This window comes from Micropterus salmoides, unplaced genomic scaffold, assembly GCF_014851395.1.
Source record: "Micropterus salmoides isolate LMB-PRFRI ecotype aquatic unplaced genomic scaffold, ASM1485139v1 Ms_hic_scaffold_1, whole genome shotgun sequence".
NCBI lineage: Eukaryota > Metazoa > Chordata > Actinopteri > Centrarchiformes > Centrarchidae > Micropterus > Micropterus salmoides.
In genome coordinates this window covers 58,138,210-58,157,772 of record NW_024040040.1, presented here as the reverse complement: position 1 = coordinate 58,157,772, position 19,563 = coordinate 58,138,210, and the positions used below count along the sequence as shown (strand labels likewise).

Genomic DNA, 19,563 nt, shown 5'->3' with positions numbered 1-19,563 from the left:
TGTTTTGCACTTCAGGCTGAAGGTTGATTTTTGGATGGTCACTTTCATTGTTTCTTTGTGACAATTAGTTTCTATCAATTCCATTCCCAGTTCAGAATCATCAAATTTGATCTCCATATGCACACCTGAATCCCAATGAATGCGTGGGTGACTTGTATGAGCATGTGTGGTTGTGTCCAGTGGTATGTGTATCCTCTTATGTCGTATTACAGACTAATGGGACAGAGACAGAGAGGAGCATGTCTCAATATTCATATCACACATAGTACTCTCACAGGCAAAACATAACATAATTTAACACTTGTATTGATGAACTGAACATGTTTCATTCACATCTTTCTGCTCTACAGCATAGTAGAAGGTATGTTCCAGTCTTGTATTAGATCCAGTGATAAAAATTAACTAAGTACATTTCCTCAAGGACTGTACTTGAATGCAGTTTCATGGTACTTGTTCGTTATTTGGCTACTTCTATTTTCTGTTAATTTATACTTCCACCCCATTACATTTTGAAGGGAAGCATTGTGTTCTTACCTTACGACAACATTGATATGACAGCTATAGTTACAAGTTAAGATAAAGATTGAAAGATGAAAAGCATAAGATGCAAACAAATGAATATGTATCTTTACAGATAATCTAAACTATACAACAGCAACAGTATAGAAAGTATGTCCTGACCCTGACCAGCTAAACATACCTACAACTGCTTCTTACATATGAACGAATCAGATATAACTGTCAACTAATATAAGAACTGACAAAGGGGCCATTCTGCTGCATAAGTAGATTTAGCTGATAATGCTCCAATACTACCACTACTTCACTGTGAGCTTGTCTCTTTTATTATTGATTAGTGTATCTTTAATATTTTGAATGTACGACTAATTTGTGATAGAGAATTTTTACATTGCATATACGGTATGAATTCTTTCCCCTCCACTGTTAAGTTGATCTATTCAGTACTCTGTAGTTAATAACCCATCTTTGATATTCTTCTTCAAAATCTATAATGTGTAATTGTGGAAGCAACATTTCACAACATATATTTTGCTAAATTCATAAGTAGATGCAGTCTCTTACCACTTTTCCCTCTTAACTTGGCAACTTTCTTTCTTTGTGCGTGTTCCTTAGTCGCTCTGTCTTTGTCTCTCTGCCACCTGTGTTTGCGTCACTTTTGTATTTATGCTGCCTTCATGTCTTCCAGTGTTTGTATTTTAATCCTTCTTCCTTGTGTCTCAGATTTTCCTCATTCTCTGAAACTGTAGTGTCATCAACTGACAAAACTAGTTCTGCCTCATGCACTTTTTACACTCTCTCTAGCTCTCTCAGTTCAGTGCAGTGTGCTTCATTGCCATGAATGTTTCATGCCAAAGCAGTTTGCAACAAAATCAAAAAAGTTTACATTTAAATATGACATAACAAGATTAATCCAATCAAGACCATTCAATTTAGCAGTTATAAATTACAAAAACAAAACACTGAACAGTGAACATTGCGTGCAACAGTTTGCTATGTATGTAGTGGTAGTATGTTTGCGACATGCCCTTCTCCTCTATTCTTAATTTATTGTTATCCTGAAATTCTTTGAAATTAATAGATGGAATTTCTCAAAAACAGTGCCCACAGACTCTAAACATCAAACAATCAAAATAATAATAATTTGAAAGTTAGTACAATTATTTATTTATCAGTCTGAGTTTCCACTGGTTGTCCTCAGTTCGTGGCATGACGAGATTTATTTTGTAGCAATTATTTGACATTTGGGCATTTCTCCCAGTATATAGGGGAGTTTCTGTGTGTCTAATATAGATTTGAATTCAGGGTATATTTGGGAAATGTTTGTTTTTTTGTCTTAATGTTTTATTTAGGGCATGTGGTTAGAAAGTGCAGCTCTGTCTCTCCCTGTCCTCAGAGTCTTCCTCTTGTGGTAGCCAGCTCTGTCTGTGGCGACCCTTTTCTATGACCAGAATGTGTTCACTCAGTCTGTATGTTGTCAACACTTTTCTTAGTTTAGGACATTTTATTGTGCTCAGGTAGTTTGCCAGTGTGAATTCTCTTTTTAGGGTCAAATAACATTGTAATTTACTTCGTTTCTTTCCTGTATTCAATATATTTCTTTCTGCTTGTTGATAATTTGGTTTGGTCTGAGTTGGTGTTGCTGTCCTGAGGCTGTTGGGGACTTGTTACTGCAGAGAGCCTCAGGACCAGCTGGCTGAAGGGACTCTTCTCTGGTTTCAGCTCCTGGTATGTTAGGGCTTTGTGATGGTATGTCTGGGGTTTAACTGATTTTAAGTGATTGAAAAATCTAATTTCTACTTCTTATTCTGGTCATGGGTTTGAATCCCACCTCTGACATCCAACCTATGTGGAGTTCAGGTCCCACTGACTTGCATTGGTTTGTATGTAAATTTGTATGTTGTTAGTTTTTCTAAATGCAATAATTGTTTACGTGGATATCAGTGTTTCCTTAAAATAGTTGATCGCTCTATACATGTTATTCGACAACAGGGGATACAACATGATAGGGGATATTTACAAGTTAAACAGTGGTGTGCCGGGAATGTTTGGTCATTGAGTGCCCTCTGTTGGTGTTTTGGAGGCATTTCATGTCCATTAAACCAGAGCAACAGAGAAAGTTAAAACCAGCACTTAAACAGTGTATCTCAGTAACATAGAGGTGCTTGCTCTTCAGATACAAGGATTGATGGTTCAAATCCCTACCATGCTATGTTGATCCTGACACAAATCTGAAGAAGCATTTCTGCAAATACATGTAATTTTTACGGTCCAAACATACAAAAATTTGCACTCATGCCAGGTGGGTCAACAACCAAAAAGAAGTCAGTCATTTTGGATTTAATTGTCATATTTGGCAATTTACACACTTCGCACTTTAATGAACTCCTACAGAATTAGTCTGTATGGCTTCAAATTTTTGCTGTGCAGTCTTATGAGTTTTAGTCAATTGGGGCAGACTGTGGCGTGGAGTGGAATATCAATGTTTCACTACGAAACAGGCAGTTGTTATAACTTAAGTATACATGCTCACATCTGTACCAAATCAGGTTTGATAACAGTCCCACCTTGAACACATCTATATGCCATCTGTTGTGGAAATTGTATTCCTGGTGAGAGGTTGAGCAAATATTTGAGTTACAATGAACCATTGTCTTTGAACAATTTATTTAACAAAAGAGACTAAACAGAGTATTACAACAGAATCAGCTAGACCAGAGGTTCAGTCTCCTAAGACAGTCACTAACGTCTGGCCCAGAGCAAACAATTGCATGATCATTCACACAGTCTGAACATCTGTGTTTTGGGGAACAAAAGGTCCTTGACTGGTCCCAGTCAAGGAAGGAGAAGAACAACCAGAAGGAAAACAATCAACAACCCCACATCCCTGACCTAAACCCCACACATGTGGACAGACTGGAATAAGAAGAAAAATAATAAAGATGGAACAGGTAAAAGATTTAAAACAATATATAAGACATAATAAAAGGAGAAAAATAGCACTCTTATAAGTACTTGCATAAAAGATGAAGTGTAGGAAGAAAACAATTTTCTGCCCTTAGACCATCAGTCACTCAAAGTACTAGCGCCATGTTTCATGCTGTGATATGTTGGCAATACCAACTTTAAAACTGTCCCAGAAAAGCCTTAAGACAGTGATAATGCTATGCTGTGAAGCTTGAAAGATTTCAGTAAACAGCACAACAGGAAGTCGGCCATTTTGAATTTTATGGTTATTTTAGAATTTTTTACATAGACCGATTGACGTCAGATTTTCCCTGTCTAGTCTAAAGCCATTGAAGATTAAAATGGAATGGTGTGGCCATGGCGTGGCGTCCAATATCGATGATTCGTCAGAAATGAGGAAGTTGTTGTAACTTGTAACTTGTTGTAATTTGGAATTTGGAATGTAGTATAAAAGTCCCGCCCTGAACACATGTGCATGCTGAAATTCACCCACAGCCATAGCACCACCTGCTGGCAACAGGAAGTGACCTTTAATGAAGCAGCCCCTGCCTTATGTTTCACCTTCATGTATGAAATTTCGAAGGCACATGTATAATGTCCAGACGTACCAAAAAGCCTCTTGGAGCGATGCCCTAATCACAACTGTAAGTTGGCCATTTTGCATTTTATGGTTATTTTTGTTTTTTTTACACACTCCATACTTTAATGAACTCCTCCTAGAGAATTAGTCCGACCAACTTCAGATTTTCCCTGTCTACTCTAAAGCCATTACTAAATACCAGTTACATTTGTTAGATTACAGCAGCCAACTGTCCACTAAACACTTATTCTTACAGTAATTTTGCCTAAGCACTCACAGTTCTTTCCATCTTTTAGTGACTGCTGTTCAATCTCATAGTTGTTCAAAAGTTTTGGTAGCTGACGCTACAGTGCTTAGCGAATTTAGCTTAGCAGCTAGCGATGGCTTCTCCTTCTCTCTCTCCTACTTTCTCCTGCTCGGTGTGTCAGATGTTCAGTTACTCCTCTACCTCCTTTAGCAGCAATGGTACGTGTAACAAGTACATGGACATGGAGGCGAGGCTCAGTGATTTAGAAGTCTGGCCTGAGTTAGCCTCTGGTAGCCGTCCCCCGGCATCCTCTGTGCAGCCAGGAAGGGGGGGCTGGGTGACTGTCCGAAGGAGGAATAGTCGTAAGCATTCCACGGGGCACCATCAACCTGTTCACGTTTCTAACAGATTTTCCCCACTCAGCGACACACCCGCTGAGAAACCAACTCTGATCATTGGCATTTTGAGAAACATGAAGTTAGCGAAGCCAGCGTCCATAGTTAAGTGCATCCCTGGGGCCAGAGCGGGTGACATTGAATCTTATTTGAAACTGCTGGCTAAGGATAAACATAAATACAGTAAGATTGTTATTCACGTCGGTTACGCCAATTGGAGGTCACTAAGATTAATGTTGAGTCGGCGTGTACATATGCAAAAACAATGTCGGACACCGTAGTTTTCTCTGGACCCCTGCCAAATCTGACCAGTGATGACATGTATAGCCGCATGTCGTCATTCTGCCACTGGTTGTCGAGGTGGTGTCCAGCAAACGATGTGGGCTTTGTAGATCATTAGCAGACTTTCTGGGGAAGACCTGGTCTGGTTCGGAAAGATGGCATCCATCCCACTTGGGAAGGAGCAGCTCTCATTTCTAGAAATCTGGCCAATTTTATTAGTGGACCAAATCCATGACAACCCAGAGTTGAGACCAGGATGCAGAGTCGCAGTCTAACACATTTCTCTGCCCTTCTATTTCAGCAGTTACCCACCCAAACCCTACGCAGAGTCGCAGTCTAACATACTTCTCTGCCCTTCTATTTCAGCAGTTACCCACCCAAAACCCTACGCAGAGTCGCAGTCTAACATACTTCTCTGCTCCTCCATTTCAGGAGTTACTTCGTAGTAACATAGTGACGGTGTCTGCCCCCAGACCATCGAAATTATTTAAATCAAAGGTAAACAGAAGAGGAGCTGTGCATAAAAACCTCATAAAAATTAAAATCACAAGAGCAATAGTCCAAACTAATAGGAAAATTAAATGTGGACTATGTGGACATCAGATCTCTCTCTTCTAAAGGTGTACTAGTAAATGAACTAATATCAGATTATGAAATTGATTTATTTTGTCTTACTGAAACCTGGCTCGGTGATGGAGAATATGTTAGCCTAAATGAATCCACCCCTGCTAGTCATATTAATTCTCACATTCCTCGAGGCACAGGCCGAGGAGGTGGAGTTGCAGCTATCTTCGACTCTAGCCTACTAATCAGCTCTAAACCTAAACTAAACTATAACTCATTTGAAAGCCGTGTTCTTAGTCTTTCACATCCAAGTTGGAAATCACTGCAACCAATTCTTTTTGTTATAGTGTACCGAGCACCTGGTCCGTACTCTGAATTCTTATCTGAATTTGCAGAGTTTTTGTCAAGTTATTATTGTAGGGGATTTTAATATTCATGTGGACGTTGAGAATGACAGCTTTAGTACTGCGTTTATCTCTCTGTTAAATTCCATTGGCTTCTCTCAGAGTGTTCATAGACCGACTCACTGTTTTAACCACACCCTCGACCTTGTTTTGGTATATGGTATTGAAATTGAACATTTAATAGTGTTCCCACAGAATCCCTCTTTATCACTGTTTGATAACTTTTGAGTTTGTATTGTTGAACTACACGCCATTGGGCAAAAATGTCTATACAAGATGTCTGTCTGATAGTGCTGTGGCTAAATTTAAGGATGCTTTTCCATCAGCTCTAAATACATTAAAGTCACAAAGTAACAGAGGACTCCAATGCTAATTTCAGTCCCACCCAAATCGATCATCTTGTTGATAGTGCTGCAGGCTCGCTGCGAATGACACTCGACTCTGTAGCACCTCTAAAAAAGAAAATAATAAAACAAAGACGTTTAGCTCCATGGTAATACTGAAACTCGCAAATTAAAGCAAATATTGCGGAAACTTGAGAGGAATTGGCGTTCCACCAAACTGGAAAATTCTCATTTAATTTGGCAAGATAGTCTTAAAACTTATAGGAAGGCCCTCCGTAATGCCAGAGCAGTGTACTACTCGTCATTAATAGAGGTAAATAGGAACAACCCCAGGTTTCTTTTCAGCACTGTAGCCAGGCTGACAGAGAGTCACAGCTCTATTGAGCCAAGTATTCCCATAGCTCTCAGTAGTTACGACTTCATGAGCTTCTTTAATGATAAAATTCTAGCTATTAGAGACAAAATTCACCAAGACCTGCCCTCAACTGGCACCGACTTATCTCTAAACTCAGGAACCTTAGAAACAGCTGTAGAACCGGATATATGTTTAGACTGTTTTGCTTCCCTCAACCTTTACCAACTAACTTCAATAATTTCTTCATCTAAACCATCAACCTGCCTCTTAGACCCCATCCCGACTAGGTTGCTTAAAGATGTTTTACCCTTAGTCAGCACCTCTATACTAGATATGATCAATCTATCTTTATCAACAGGCTATGTACCACAGTACTTTAAAGTAGCTGTAATTAAACCTCTTCTGAAAAAGCCCAAACTTGATCCGGATGTTTTAGCCAACTATAGACCTATATCTAACCTTCCATTTCTCTCTAAGATCCTGGAGAAAGCAGTTGCTAAACAGCTGTGTGACTTTCTACAGAGCAATAGTTTATTTGAGGATTTTCAGTCAGGATTTAGATCTCATCATAGCACAGAGACAGCACTGGTGAAAATTACTAACGACCTCCTTATTGCATCAAACAAAGGACTTGTCTCTGTACTGGTTTTATTAGATCTTAGTGCTGCATTTGATACCACTGACCATCAGATCCTATTGCAGAGACTGGAACATTTCATTGGCATTAAAGGAACCGCTCTAAGCCGGTTTAAGTCCTATTAGTTTGTAAATGTTAACGATGAGTCCTCCATGCACGCAAAGTTAGTCATGGAGTTCCACAAGGATCTGTCCTCAGACCAATCCTCATCACTTTATATATGCTTCCTTTAGGCAATATTATAAGGAAATATTCCATAAACTTTCATTGTTATGCAGATTATACTTATATCTATTGATCAAGCCAGATGAAACTCATCAGTTAGCTAAACTTCAAATGTGCCTTCAGGATGTTAAAACCTGGATGACCTGTAATTTTCTAATGTTAAACTCAGATAAAACTGAAGTTATTGTTCTGGGGCCTAAGCACCTCCGTGATGCATTATCTAAAGATATAGTTTCCCTTGATGGCATCACCCTGGCCTCCAGCACCACTGTGAGGAATCTTGGAGTTATCTTTGATCAGGACATGTCGTTTAAGTCTCACATTAAGCAAATTTCTAGGACCGCCTTTTTTCACCTCCGTAATATTGCGAAAATCAGGAACATCCTGTCTAAAAATGATGCCGAAAAACTAGTCCATGCATTTGTTACTTCTAGGCTGGATTACTGCAATTCCTTATTATCAGGCTGCTCAAAAAAGTCCATTAAGACTCTTCAGCTGATTCAGAATGCTGCAGCACGTGTTCTGACAGGAACCAGGAAAAGAGATCATATTTCTCCTGTTTTAGCTTCTCTGCATTGGCTTCCAGCAAAATCCAGAATAGAATTTAAAATCATTCTTCCCATCATGGATTTCCCATGATGCACTGAGCTCCTCTCTCCTCTACTTTCTCTCCCTCTGTATGCAACCTCATCCCATTATTGCATGTTACTAACACAACTTCTCCCCTTTCCGGTAGTCTTGTGCTTTCTCGTCCCTCTCCTCTCTCCTCCTATCACTTCCTGCAGGTGTTTCTGGCTCTGGAGCTGTGGAGTCTGGATCTGTGGCTGCGGGTCACCTGCTGCCCCCGTGTTGCTGCTCGACACCCTCTGCTACAACAACTATTATTGTTATTATAATCATTATCATTACGATTGTTATCATTAACATTACTTTAAATATCTGTACCATTTTTCATTTAGTCTATAGCAACATCATCTTTACTGTCTGTACCTCTGCGTGTCTATATTATGTACACTGCCTCTCTCCCCTCTCTCTCCTTCCATCCTTCTCTTTTTCTCTCTGTTCCTCTCACTTCACTGGCTTCCCGTCTCTGCCAGGGTTGAATACAATGTCTCCCTCCTCTCTCACCAGTGGCTCCATGGCACTGAAAGAACTACTTACCCCTTTAACTTTAAAACGATCCCTTCGTTTAACAAACTCAAATGGCCTCTGCTTCCCCAGAAGCTCAGCACCATAAGTGATCTGGCTTTCTGCTGTGCTGCTCCTGGGCTCTGGAACACCCTCCCCGACCATCGGAAGGCACTTCAGACTACTGAGAGTTTAAAAAAAGGACTTAACAACTTTCTTTTTAGCAGAACTTATAACTTTTTATTAACCTTGCTGGTTGCTGCTTTATGACCAACTTTGTTTTTATATTTATGCTTTTACCCTGTAGCACTTTGAGATTTTCTTCAAATGTAAAGTGTGTTATGAATAAAATTCATTATTATCCATCCATTGTCAACCGCTTATCCTGTGTACAGGGTCGCGGGGGGCTGGAGCCTATCCCAGCTGACATCGGGGCGGGGTACACCCTGGACAGGTCGCCAGTCCATCGCAGGGCCACACATCTACAGACAACCAGTCACACTCACATTTGCACCTAAGGGCAATTTAAAGACACCAATTAACCTAGCCTGCATGTCTTTGGATGGGTGGGAGGAAGCCGGAGCACCCGGAGAGAACCCACGCGGACACGGGGAGAATATGCAAACTCCACACAGAAAGGCTACCTTCTTGCAGTGCTAAACACTGCACCACCGCGCCGCCCCCAAAATTCATTATTATCATCATTATTATTATTATTTAAGTATATAAACTGAACACAACTTCTCTCTGTTTAGATCACCTGAGAGGTCTGGGTGGATCAGAAATATATTTTGGCCCAAAACCATTCAGTGTTTTATAAACCAGTTCTCTGACAGAATGAAAACGACGGTCAAGAACCATAGCAGCTGTCTGAAGGATTTTTTAGGAAGACCTGTAAAGACATCGTTACAGTGGTCAAGTTGACTGAAGATAAATGCATGGACATGTTTTTCCAGATCCTACTGAGACAGAAGTCATTTAATCTTGGATAATATTCTTCAGGTGATAGCAGGAAATAGTAGTCCCATTTCCCAGGGAAGTCATTTATTCCTTGGACTTGCACCAGAGATCCAGGGAGGACTTCCACATTTACTTCTAACTGGTGGATCTTGGTTTCCAGCTCTGCAGTTTTCTGTAGAGGCTTATGGAAGTAGTCTTGCTGAGGCATCTTGCTGCTAAATACCATACAGCAGTACAGGCTTGGTAGTCTCATCAACATGAGATCACTGATACCTGGGGTGATTTTTGAGACACTAAGTGTTACTACAACTAAGTGTTGTAGTATAACCAGCAGTATATCATTAATGTGTAAGGTGATTTTGGGGGCACTACATTGTATAAGTGTGAAGTTATTGAATTTCTCGGCAGAATGTGTTTTCGGTGGTGCACTTTGTAGACGGTCCCTGCGGTCTCGTCTCAACCTGCTGCACGTAGAGACCAGTGTTATTTGTGCTGCTCCTAGGAAGACTAATTTATCTGAAAATGTACTTGTAGCTTGTTGTCTACTTAACTACGATAATAAAGAGGCGTCGTTTGTGTTTTAAACACGTTTTGCTTACGAGGTATTGATCCCGGAAGTTCGAATCTGTGAATATAGTTATAATATATATAACTTTACTGAACTCAGTAATAAATGGCTCCTTTCCAGTTATCTCTAATTTAGAGATCTTTTCTCGTAATTATGACATCTTATCTCGTAATTATGACATATAAGACTTCCAGTTCTTTTTTCTTTGGTGAATGCAATGCGATTCCGTAGCCTACCCTTTGCTTAGCTGGAAATAGAATAGAAAAAATATTTTCTAAACCTTAGGCCTATGTGTTTGTTCAGTGTGTCTGTATTCTTAATTTATATATCATTTTAAATTTTAAAAATAAAAAAGTATAGGTAGGCCTATAGTTTTGTTTGAATCAGGTTTGCAAGGCGGTTGCCTTCGAACCCTCCATTTTCTATCATGTGATTTTGGAACCCGGAATAACAATAACAACTCCTACTGGTCTTCTCTCAGGAACGGGACTCGAGCTTCACGAAGGACCCGTTTTCTACAAAGCCGTAATGAAGTCGGCTCTGCTTCACGTATCGGCGCCGTTTGTGCTTTGCGTCGCCTTGGCGAACACCAGCTTGTTCGCCAATGTGGAGGTGGACTTGTCTTATGACCATTATGCGGAGAAAAGGGTTGATCACATGCCCGGTTTCCTGGCGATGCCCTGTAACTGTCTGGTTAACCTGGCCTACATCTGCATGGGACTGTATTGGCTACGGTGGCAGGGAGGCATCAGCGAAACGGAGCGGAGCCGGTATATGAGACAAGTTTTCGCTTTCATGGCTGTCTTTTACGGACCCGTACAGTGGACGCGCTTGGCAGTGCTACGGCGCGCTCCCGCCGTGCTCGACCAGTGGTTCACATTACCGATCTTCGCGTGGGTCCCGGTGTGGATCCGCTATATAGAGCAGGGACCGGCGAAGTGGCGCGTGTCGGACGCGGCAGCGCTGGAACTGTTCTCTATCCTCAGCTACGGTCTGGCGCTGGCGCACGAGCGGGGCTTCGAAATGGCGTTGGGCTGTCACGTCGCCCTTGCGGCGTACAAGGGAGTTCGCGTGCAGCTGGGGCACGGGGACAGCCGCACGCGCGGATATATGCTGCTGGCGTTGCTGTCCTGTGCGGGGTTCGTGGTGCTAAAGCTGCTGGATCACTGGCTCGCTCGCCAGTCGCTCTTCCAACGGCTCACCGGACACTTTTGGTCCAAAGTGTGCGACGTGCTGCAGTTCCACTTCAGCTTCTGTTTCCTGACCACGCTGACAGAGAGGGTGCAGGGAAAAACCGCCTCACAGCGGGAGTGAGGACGCTCTGATCGGCTTATGTAACTGGGCTATTCAACATTAAACAACTGGCTTTGATTGGACTCTGAATTAGATTTGGAATCACAAAAACCGATACAGCCCACAGTGGACTGTAATAATGGACAGGATAAAAACCCTTCCACAGTGGGCTCACCCAGTCATGATGTCCACCCAGCCCGCCAGTCAAGCTTTAATGAAAGTTATGACTCATAATACAAATAGTGCATTTCCTAAAATCTTAAGTACCCAACTCTCCATTTTCCATAATAAAACCTTTTTACACCTCCTTTTTAAAAGCAAGTCCAGATTCAGAGTGTCTGACACCCTCTGTTAAGCGCCCCGACATGACCTGTGCGATGTAACCCTTAATGAAGGAAATTTCTTTACAATGTGATAAATGTACATGACAAAGACATGCAACTTCAAACTCATGTCTCGCAAATGAAATGTAATCACATGAAATTCAGATTTTACACATATCAATGCTTTTTTATATGTGATTCATTCAAAACAGGCACATGTGGTCTTTGTAAATTTCACATGTGAAAACATGAATGTCAAATGCTATTTCTGTAAGGGTAAATTTGGCATTTTTAGGTAACAAAAATAAACAAGGGATTTGATATTTTCAATCAGATGTTTTTGTGGAGGTGGTTGTGGAACAGCATCTAGACCTTCGTGTTGTGGGGAAAAATGACTGAATAAATAAAGTGCACTAAGGGGACTTCAACCATGACCTCAGGATTTCTAAGATTGGGTAACTGTCCCCATAAAGGAACCTCTGACACAATACAGTATACTCTTCATACAATCCATATTAAGAATGAAAGGTATAGAAAACCTCTTGTGTCTCAGCTGATAAAATTGAATTGAAACATTTCAGGTGGAAATTTGGATTATTGCAACAAAAACAAAATGAATCAATAAGAATATATATTTCTTTACTTTTAACACATTTAAAAGAAAGGGAAAAAATACTTTATAAATGAATAACAAAAGTGGACCGTTCATTTCTCGGAAATCAGCTTTATTGTCAAGCAGATTAACACAAACAAGGAATTTGTCTGTAATTACATAGTGATGTCGATGTCAGATAAATGCATGTTTATAAGATGTGCCATTCTGGGGTTGTCCTTTTGAAATTTCTGTGAAATAAATGTGAAACCCCTCACATGTTTACAAGTCATGTTTAATGATAGCATTGAGGACGGGCTCTAATGAGGGTTTCTTATTGGTCCACAGCAGGGCCAGGCCTGCCTCCCGGAAGTGCTGATGGGAGCAATAGATAAGAGGGTTCAGACCACAGTCCAAGTATGACATCACTGATGACAGTGTCCTTAACCACTCAGGTGCTGGTGACAGGTCCCTCCTGCCCAGCAGGATCATCTGATTTGTCAGTGGAGAGAAAGAAACAAAATCAGTCTATGAGTAGACAAGTGGACGAGTGTAAATTCATCTAAGCACATGCAGATACAATAGCTTGTGTTGTTTCATGTATATGTAACTTTTGAGTGAGTGCATGTGTCACCTCAGACACAACAAAAGGAGTGTAGCAGAGGATGTAGGAGGCCACCAGCAGAGGAGTGACTGCAGACAGATCTGCTTCATCATCACTGAGACAACAAGGAAACAAGATGGAGAGAGGAGGAAGAATTACTGCTTTGTTCACATGCACAGAGAAATTCCTTTGTTAACCTGCACACTCAAGCTACCTATAATAGCATAGCATTATGCTGTAGCTATTTCAATAGATAGTATATTGCAGGTATTTCTGTATTAGCAGTAAGTTGTAATTGCTCAGTTAAGGAGGAGGTTAGGTGGTGTAGTCATGGTTTCAGGGAGTAGAACTTAAAGCACAATAATTATAATACACATATATAAAACACCTTGAGGACCCCAAGTCCTATGCACACAAATTTAGTTCAGCATTTAACACTGCAGCCTCACATGCTCATCCAGAAACTGAAACACGTGAATGTTCACTCTTGGAGTCTCAACTGGTATTTTACTTTTTGTTAAAAACCGTACTCAGCTGCTCAGAGTGAATTATTCTCTCTCAGAGCCCACACCAATCAGCACTGGTGCCCTTCAGAGCTATGTTAGCTCTCCAGTTCTCTTTACACTGTATACTAACTGTACGTCCACTGGACGCTGACTGGTTGCTGACATACTGCGGTAAGCGTGTCGACTCATTTCTGTTTCCGGTGCTTGTGTGTTGGTACCGTGTTGTGCTGCTCTCGCTAAATAACAGTTACATTTGTTAGTTTACAGCAGCCAACTGTCCGCTAAACTCTTATTCTTACAGTAATTTTGCCTAAGCACTCACAGTTCTTTCCATGTTTTAGTGACTGCTGTTCAATCTCATAGTTGTTCAAAAGTTTTGGTAGCTGACGCCACAGTACTTTAGCTTAGCCGTTAGCGACTTTAGCTTAGCAGCTAGCGATGGCTTCTCCTTCCACCTCTCTCTCTTACTTTCTCCTGCTCGGTGTGTCAGATGTTCAGTTACTCCTCTGCCTCCTTTAGCGGTAATGGTATGTGTAACAAGTGTAGTTTATTTATAGACATGGAGGCGAGGCTCAGTGATTTAGAAGTCCGGCTCTGCATCTTGGTAGATCAGTCTTCAGCTACTGTAGCTAGCCAGTCCCCGGTAGTCGGTGCGGAACGGCCTGAGTTAGCCTCTGGTAGCCGTCCCCCGGCATCCTCTGTGCAGCCAGGAAGGGGGGGCTGGGTGACTGTCCGAAGGAGGAATAGTCGCAAGCATTCAAAGTCCGCGGGACACCATCAACCTGTTCACGTTTCTAACAGATTTTCCCCACTCAGCGACACACCCGCTGAGAAACCAACTCTGATCATTGGCAGCTCCATTTTGAGAAACGTGAAGTTAGCGAAGCCAGCGGCCACAGTTAAGTGCATCCCTGGGGCCAGAGCGGGCGACATTGAGTCTTATTTGAAACTGCTGGCTAAGGATAAACTTAAATACAGTAAGATTGTTATTCACGTCGGCGGTAATGACTCCCGGTTACGCCAATCGGAGGTCACTGAGATGAATGTTGAGTCGGTGTGTACATATGCAAAAACAATGTCGGACACCGTAGTTTTCTCTGGACTCCTGCCAAATCTGACCAGTGATGACATGTATAGCCGCATGTCGTCATTCCACCGCTGGTTGTCGAGGTGGTGTCCAGCAAACGATGTGGGCTTTGTAGATAATTGGCAGACTTTCTGGGGAAGACCTGGTCTGGTTCGGAGAGACGGCATCCATCACACTTGGGAAGGAGCAGCTCTCATTTCTAGAAATGTGGCCAAGTTTATTAGTGGACCAAATCCATGACAACCCAGAGTTGAGACCAGGAGGCAGAGTTGCAGTCTAACACACTTCTCTGCTCCTCCATTTCAGGAGTTACTTAGTGAAAATCCTATAGTGACGGTCAGTGTCTGCCCCCCGACCATCGAAATTATTTAAATCAAAGGTAAACAGAAGAGGAGCTGTGCATAAAAACCTCATAAAAATTAAAACCACAAGAGCAATAGTCCAAACGTATAGGAAAATTAAATGTGGACTATGTGGACGTCAGATCTCTCTCTTCTAAAGGTGTACTAGTAAATGAACTAATATCAGATTATGATATTGATTTATTTTGTCTTACTGAAACCTGGCTGGGTGATGGAGAATATGTTAGCCTAAATGAATCCACCCCTCCTAGTCATATTAATACTCACATTCCTCGAGGCACAGGCCGAGTGTATTGGTGTATGGTATTGAAATTGAACATTTAGTGGTGTTCCTACAGAATCCCTCTTTATCCGACCACTGTTTGATAACTTTTGAGTTTGTATTGCTGAACTACACGCCATTGGGCAAACATTTCTATACATGATGTTTGTCTGATAGTGCTGTAGCTAAATTTAGGATTAGGATGCGATTCCATCAGCTCTAAATTCATTATCAAGTCACAAAGTAACAGAGGACTCCTATGCTAATTTCAGTCCCTCCCAAATCGATCATCTTGTTGATAGTGCTGCAGGCTCGCTGCGAATGACACTCGACTCTGTAGCCCCTCTAAAAAAGAAAATAATAAAACAAAGACGGTTAGCTCCATGGTATAATACTGAAACTCGCAAATTAAAGAAAATATCGCGGAAACTTGAGAGGAATTGGCGTTCCACCAAACTGGAAAATTCTCGTTTAATTTGGCAAGATAGTCTTAAAACTTAGGGGAAGGCCCTCCGTAATGCCAGAGCAGCGTACTACTCGTCATTAATAGAGGTAAATAGGAACAACCCCAGGTTTCTTTTCAGCACTGTAGCCAGGCTGACAGAGAGTCACAGCTCTATTGAGCCAAGTATTCCCATGCTCTCAGTAGTTATAACTTCATGAGCTTATTTAATGATAAAATTCTAGCTACTAGAGACAAAATTCACCAAGACCTGCCCTCAACTGGCACCGAATTATCTCCAAACTCAGGAACCTTATAAACAGCTGTAGAACCAGATATATGTTTAGACTGTTTTGCTTCCCTCAATCTTTACCAACTAACTTCAATAATTTCTTCATCTAAACCATCAACATGCCTCTTAGACCCCATCCCGACTAGGTTGCTTAAAGATGTTTTACCCTTAGTCAGCACTTCTATACTAGATATGATCAATCTATCTTTATCAACAGGCTATGTACCACAGTACTTTAAAGTAACTGTAATTAAACCTCTTCTGAAAAAGCCCAAACTTGATCCGGATGTTAGTCATGGAGTTCCTCAAGGATCTGTCCTCGGACCAATCCTGTTCACTTTATATATGCTTCCTTTAGGCAATATTATCAGGAAATATTCCATAAGCTTTCATTGTTATGCAGATGATATTCAGTTATATCTATCGATCAAGCCAGATGAAACTCATCAGTTAGCTAAACTTCAAATGTGCCTTCAGGATGTTAAAACCTGGATGACCTAATTTTCTAATGTTAAACTCAGATAAAACTGAAGTTATTGTTCTGGGGCCTAAGCACCTTTTTTAAGCAAATTTCAAGGACCGCCTTTTTTCACCTACGTAATATTGCGAAAATCAGGAACATCCTGTCTAAAAATGATGCAGAAAAACTAGTCCATGCATTTGTTACTTCTAGGCTGGATTACTGCAATTCCTTATTATCAGGCTGCTCAAAAAAGTCCATTAAGACTCTTCAGCTGATTCAGAATGCTGCAGCACGTGTTCTGACAGGAACCAGGAAAAGAGATCATATTTCTCCTGTTTTAGCTTCTCTGCATTGGCTTCCAGCAAAATCCAGAATAGAATTTAAAATCATTCTTCCCATCATGGATTTCCCATGATGCACTGAGCTCCTCTCTCCTCTACTTTCTCTCCCTCTGTATGCAACCTCATCCCATTATTGCATGTTACTAACACAACTTCTCCCCTTTCCGGTAGTCTTGTGCTTTCTCGTCCCTCTCCTCTCTCCTCCTATCACTTCCTGCAGGTGTTTCTGACTCTGGAGCTGTGGAGTCTGGATCTGTGGCTGCGGGCCACCTGCTGCCCCCGTCTTCCTGCTCGACACCCTCTGCTGCAACAACTATTGTTCCTAGTCCTATTGTTATTATTGTTATTATAATCATTAACATTATGACTGTTACCATTAACACCACTATAAATATCTGTACCATTATTCATTCAGTCTATAGCAACATCACCTTTACTGTCTGTACCTCTGTGTGTGTATATTGTGTAGGCTGCCTCCCTCCCCTCTCTCTCCTTACATCCCTCTCTTTTTCTCTCTGTTCCTCTACTGCTCTCTCTCTCTCTCCCTCTCTCTCTCTCTCTCTCTCTCTCTCTCTCCCTCTCTCTCCTTCACCCCAACCGGTCGAGGCAGATGTCCGCCCACCCTGAGCCATGGTTCTGCTCGAGGTTTCTGCCTCTTAAAAGGAATTTTTTTCCTTGCCTCTGTTGTCTAGTGCTTGCTCTTAGTGGGAACTGTTGGGCTTCTGTAAATAGCATCATAGAGTACGGTCTAGAACTGCTCTTTAATGAAAAGCACTGTGAGATAACTGTTGTTGTGATTTGGCGCTATATAAATGAAACTGAATTGAATTGAATTGAACTAACGACTGCAGTAGACTCCACCCTGACAATTATATTTCATGTATATGTAACTTGTGAGTGAGACAATACAGCAGTCTTTGGCCTTATGCACAAAAATAGAAATCTAGCAGCATGTCCATAAGTGGAGGTAGCATAGGTGTGGCCGACCCAGGGCCCCGGCTGGGTAGGGTGCCCCTTAAGTCGTTGGTGATGTTAAGGTTAGTTGATTATAGAAATAGAAATAGAAAACTTCATTGTCCTTGTCACATGTACAACGAAATGTCAAAGTACTGACCAGCCAGTGCATCATTCCTAACATATAACTTAAAATAGTAAAATAAATAGTAGCTAAAAGCAGCATGAACAGGCATTCATATACACATACACAGTCACACATATTGCACCAATCCCTCAATAAGTTCAGTTCAATATAGCAGCGTTGATTACAGTTATTGCTGATGGATAAAAGCTGTGTCTATTTGTTTTTGCCTGTACCTTCTGCCTGACGGTAACAGTTCGAACAGGGGGTGGCCTGGATGAGAGGTGTCCCTGGATTTTTTTGAGACAGCGGGAACTGTGTAGTTCTTCCAGTGTGAGGAGAGGGCAGCTTGGTAGAAGGACACCAGCAGCCTCTGTGTGATGTTGTTCCTCCTGAGTACTCTCAGGAAATAAAGTCTCTGCTGGGCCTTTTTTAGCAGCTCAGAGGTGTTCCTGCTCCAGGTTAAACCCTCCTCAATGTGGACTCCCAGGAATCAGAAGTCTGCCACCCGCTTCACACAGTCCCCGTTGATGATTAGTAGTTGAATGTTTGTTTTCTTTTTTCCTGTAGACTACAATGAGCTCCTTGATCACAGCTAAATGAAACGCTGTATGCACAGACCCTAATCTGGTAAAATTCACCAGTTCTTATCAAATGAAACAGTCCCTTCACCACAAGAATGACAATTACCAACAAAAAACACTATATTCTAAGGAGACACGTTTTAATAGACATAAATCATAAAGTAACACTTCTATTTCAAACAAATGGTAAACTTATTAGCACATTTTTACAAAACTCTCTTCACCCTAATGCATCATGGGAATTCTGAGGGATGGACGTAGGCTCATATCACCTCGGACTCACACAGACTGTGTGTTCGCAGCAGTTTAGTTCTGGTTTCAACTCACGCTGGAAGCCAGTAAGAACTGTTTCAGCAGCGGATCATGTAGCCTGTCCCACGTGTAGCAGACCTAAAAATCTTTAGTTATGCATTTTAATAGATTTATGAGAATTGATACCCAATTATGAATTCATAATTGAAGATTCATAAAATCAAAATTTTCCTCGTTTCAGGGCACCACCGGAGTTGTTATAATCCTAGAGTCTCCGGACCTCTAGGTAGTTTTGAATAATTATACAATTATTACTAGTGATCAGTTAGTTAATAATCGCTCAATTATCTTAAATCAGTCAGTCAGTCTCATATCTAAAGGGTCAATTCTCTTGGCAGGAACTAGAAATAGGCAACACACAAAGCTCTTGATTATATTACAGTGAATTTATTCTCTAACTAAGGTGATAAAAAGATGGTTGGATACAGGGAACATAAACATTTGCTGAACAATGAGCCTGGAGGTTCGATTGTGGGAAGCATTTGTAAATGCTCCGTACTTGTATAGCGCCTTTCTAGTCTTTTCGACCACTCAAAGTGCTTTTACACTACATCTGCATTCACCAGTCATACACATTCATACACTGAGCCTAAGTGCTCAAACGGAAACTAACATTCACACTCATTCATACACTGGCGGAATAGCCGCGGGTTGGCCGTTAATCGGAAGGTCGGCGGTTCAATCCCTAACTCCCCCTGGTTGCGTGTCGAAGGCTGTTCCGCCTGTGTGTGAATGTTAGTTTCCGTTTGAGCACTTAGGCTCAGTGTGTGAATGGTGAATGCAGATGTAGTGTAAAAGCGCTTTGAATGGTCGAAAAGGCGCTATACAAGTACGGAGCATTTACATT

General features: G+C 41.4%; 2 protein-coding genes across 2 annotated transcripts in view; one reads left to right on the top strand and one right to left on the bottom strand.

Annotated features, from left to right (window-relative positions):
• Positions 1-10,602: 10,602 nt before the first annotated feature.
• Positions 10,603-12,219, top strand: LOC119914147 (transmembrane protein 187-like). The gene has a single exon (XM_038733213.1). It carries the CDS (start codon positions 10,704-10,706, stop codon positions 11,487-11,489), a length of 786 nt encoding a protein of 261 aa, XP_038589141.1. The 5' UTR covers positions 10,603-10,703; the 3' UTR covers positions 11,490-12,219.
• Positions 12,220-12,500: 281 nt separating this feature from the next.
• The window catches only part of si:dkey-9i23.8 (parapinopsin), a 36,707-nt gene continuing 29,644 nt past the window's right edge, over positions 12,501-19,563 (bottom strand). The window contains exons 8-9 of the mRNA XM_038733229.1: positions 13,018-13,102; positions 12,501-12,875 (exon numbers count right to left, since the gene is read on the bottom strand). Coding sequence (XP_038589157.1) covers positions 12,666-12,875; positions 13,018-13,102 — 295 coding nt within the window. The 3' untranslated portion in view covers positions 12,501-12,665. The remainder of the gene's footprint in view (positions 12,876-13,017; positions 13,103-19,563) is intronic.

Bases quoted from the DNA above. Each gene is read 5' to 3' on its own strand.
- LOC119914147 (XM_038733213.1), top strand. From the start codon at position 10,704: ATGAAGTCGGCTCTGCTTCACGTATCGGCGCCGTTTGTGCTTTGCGTC.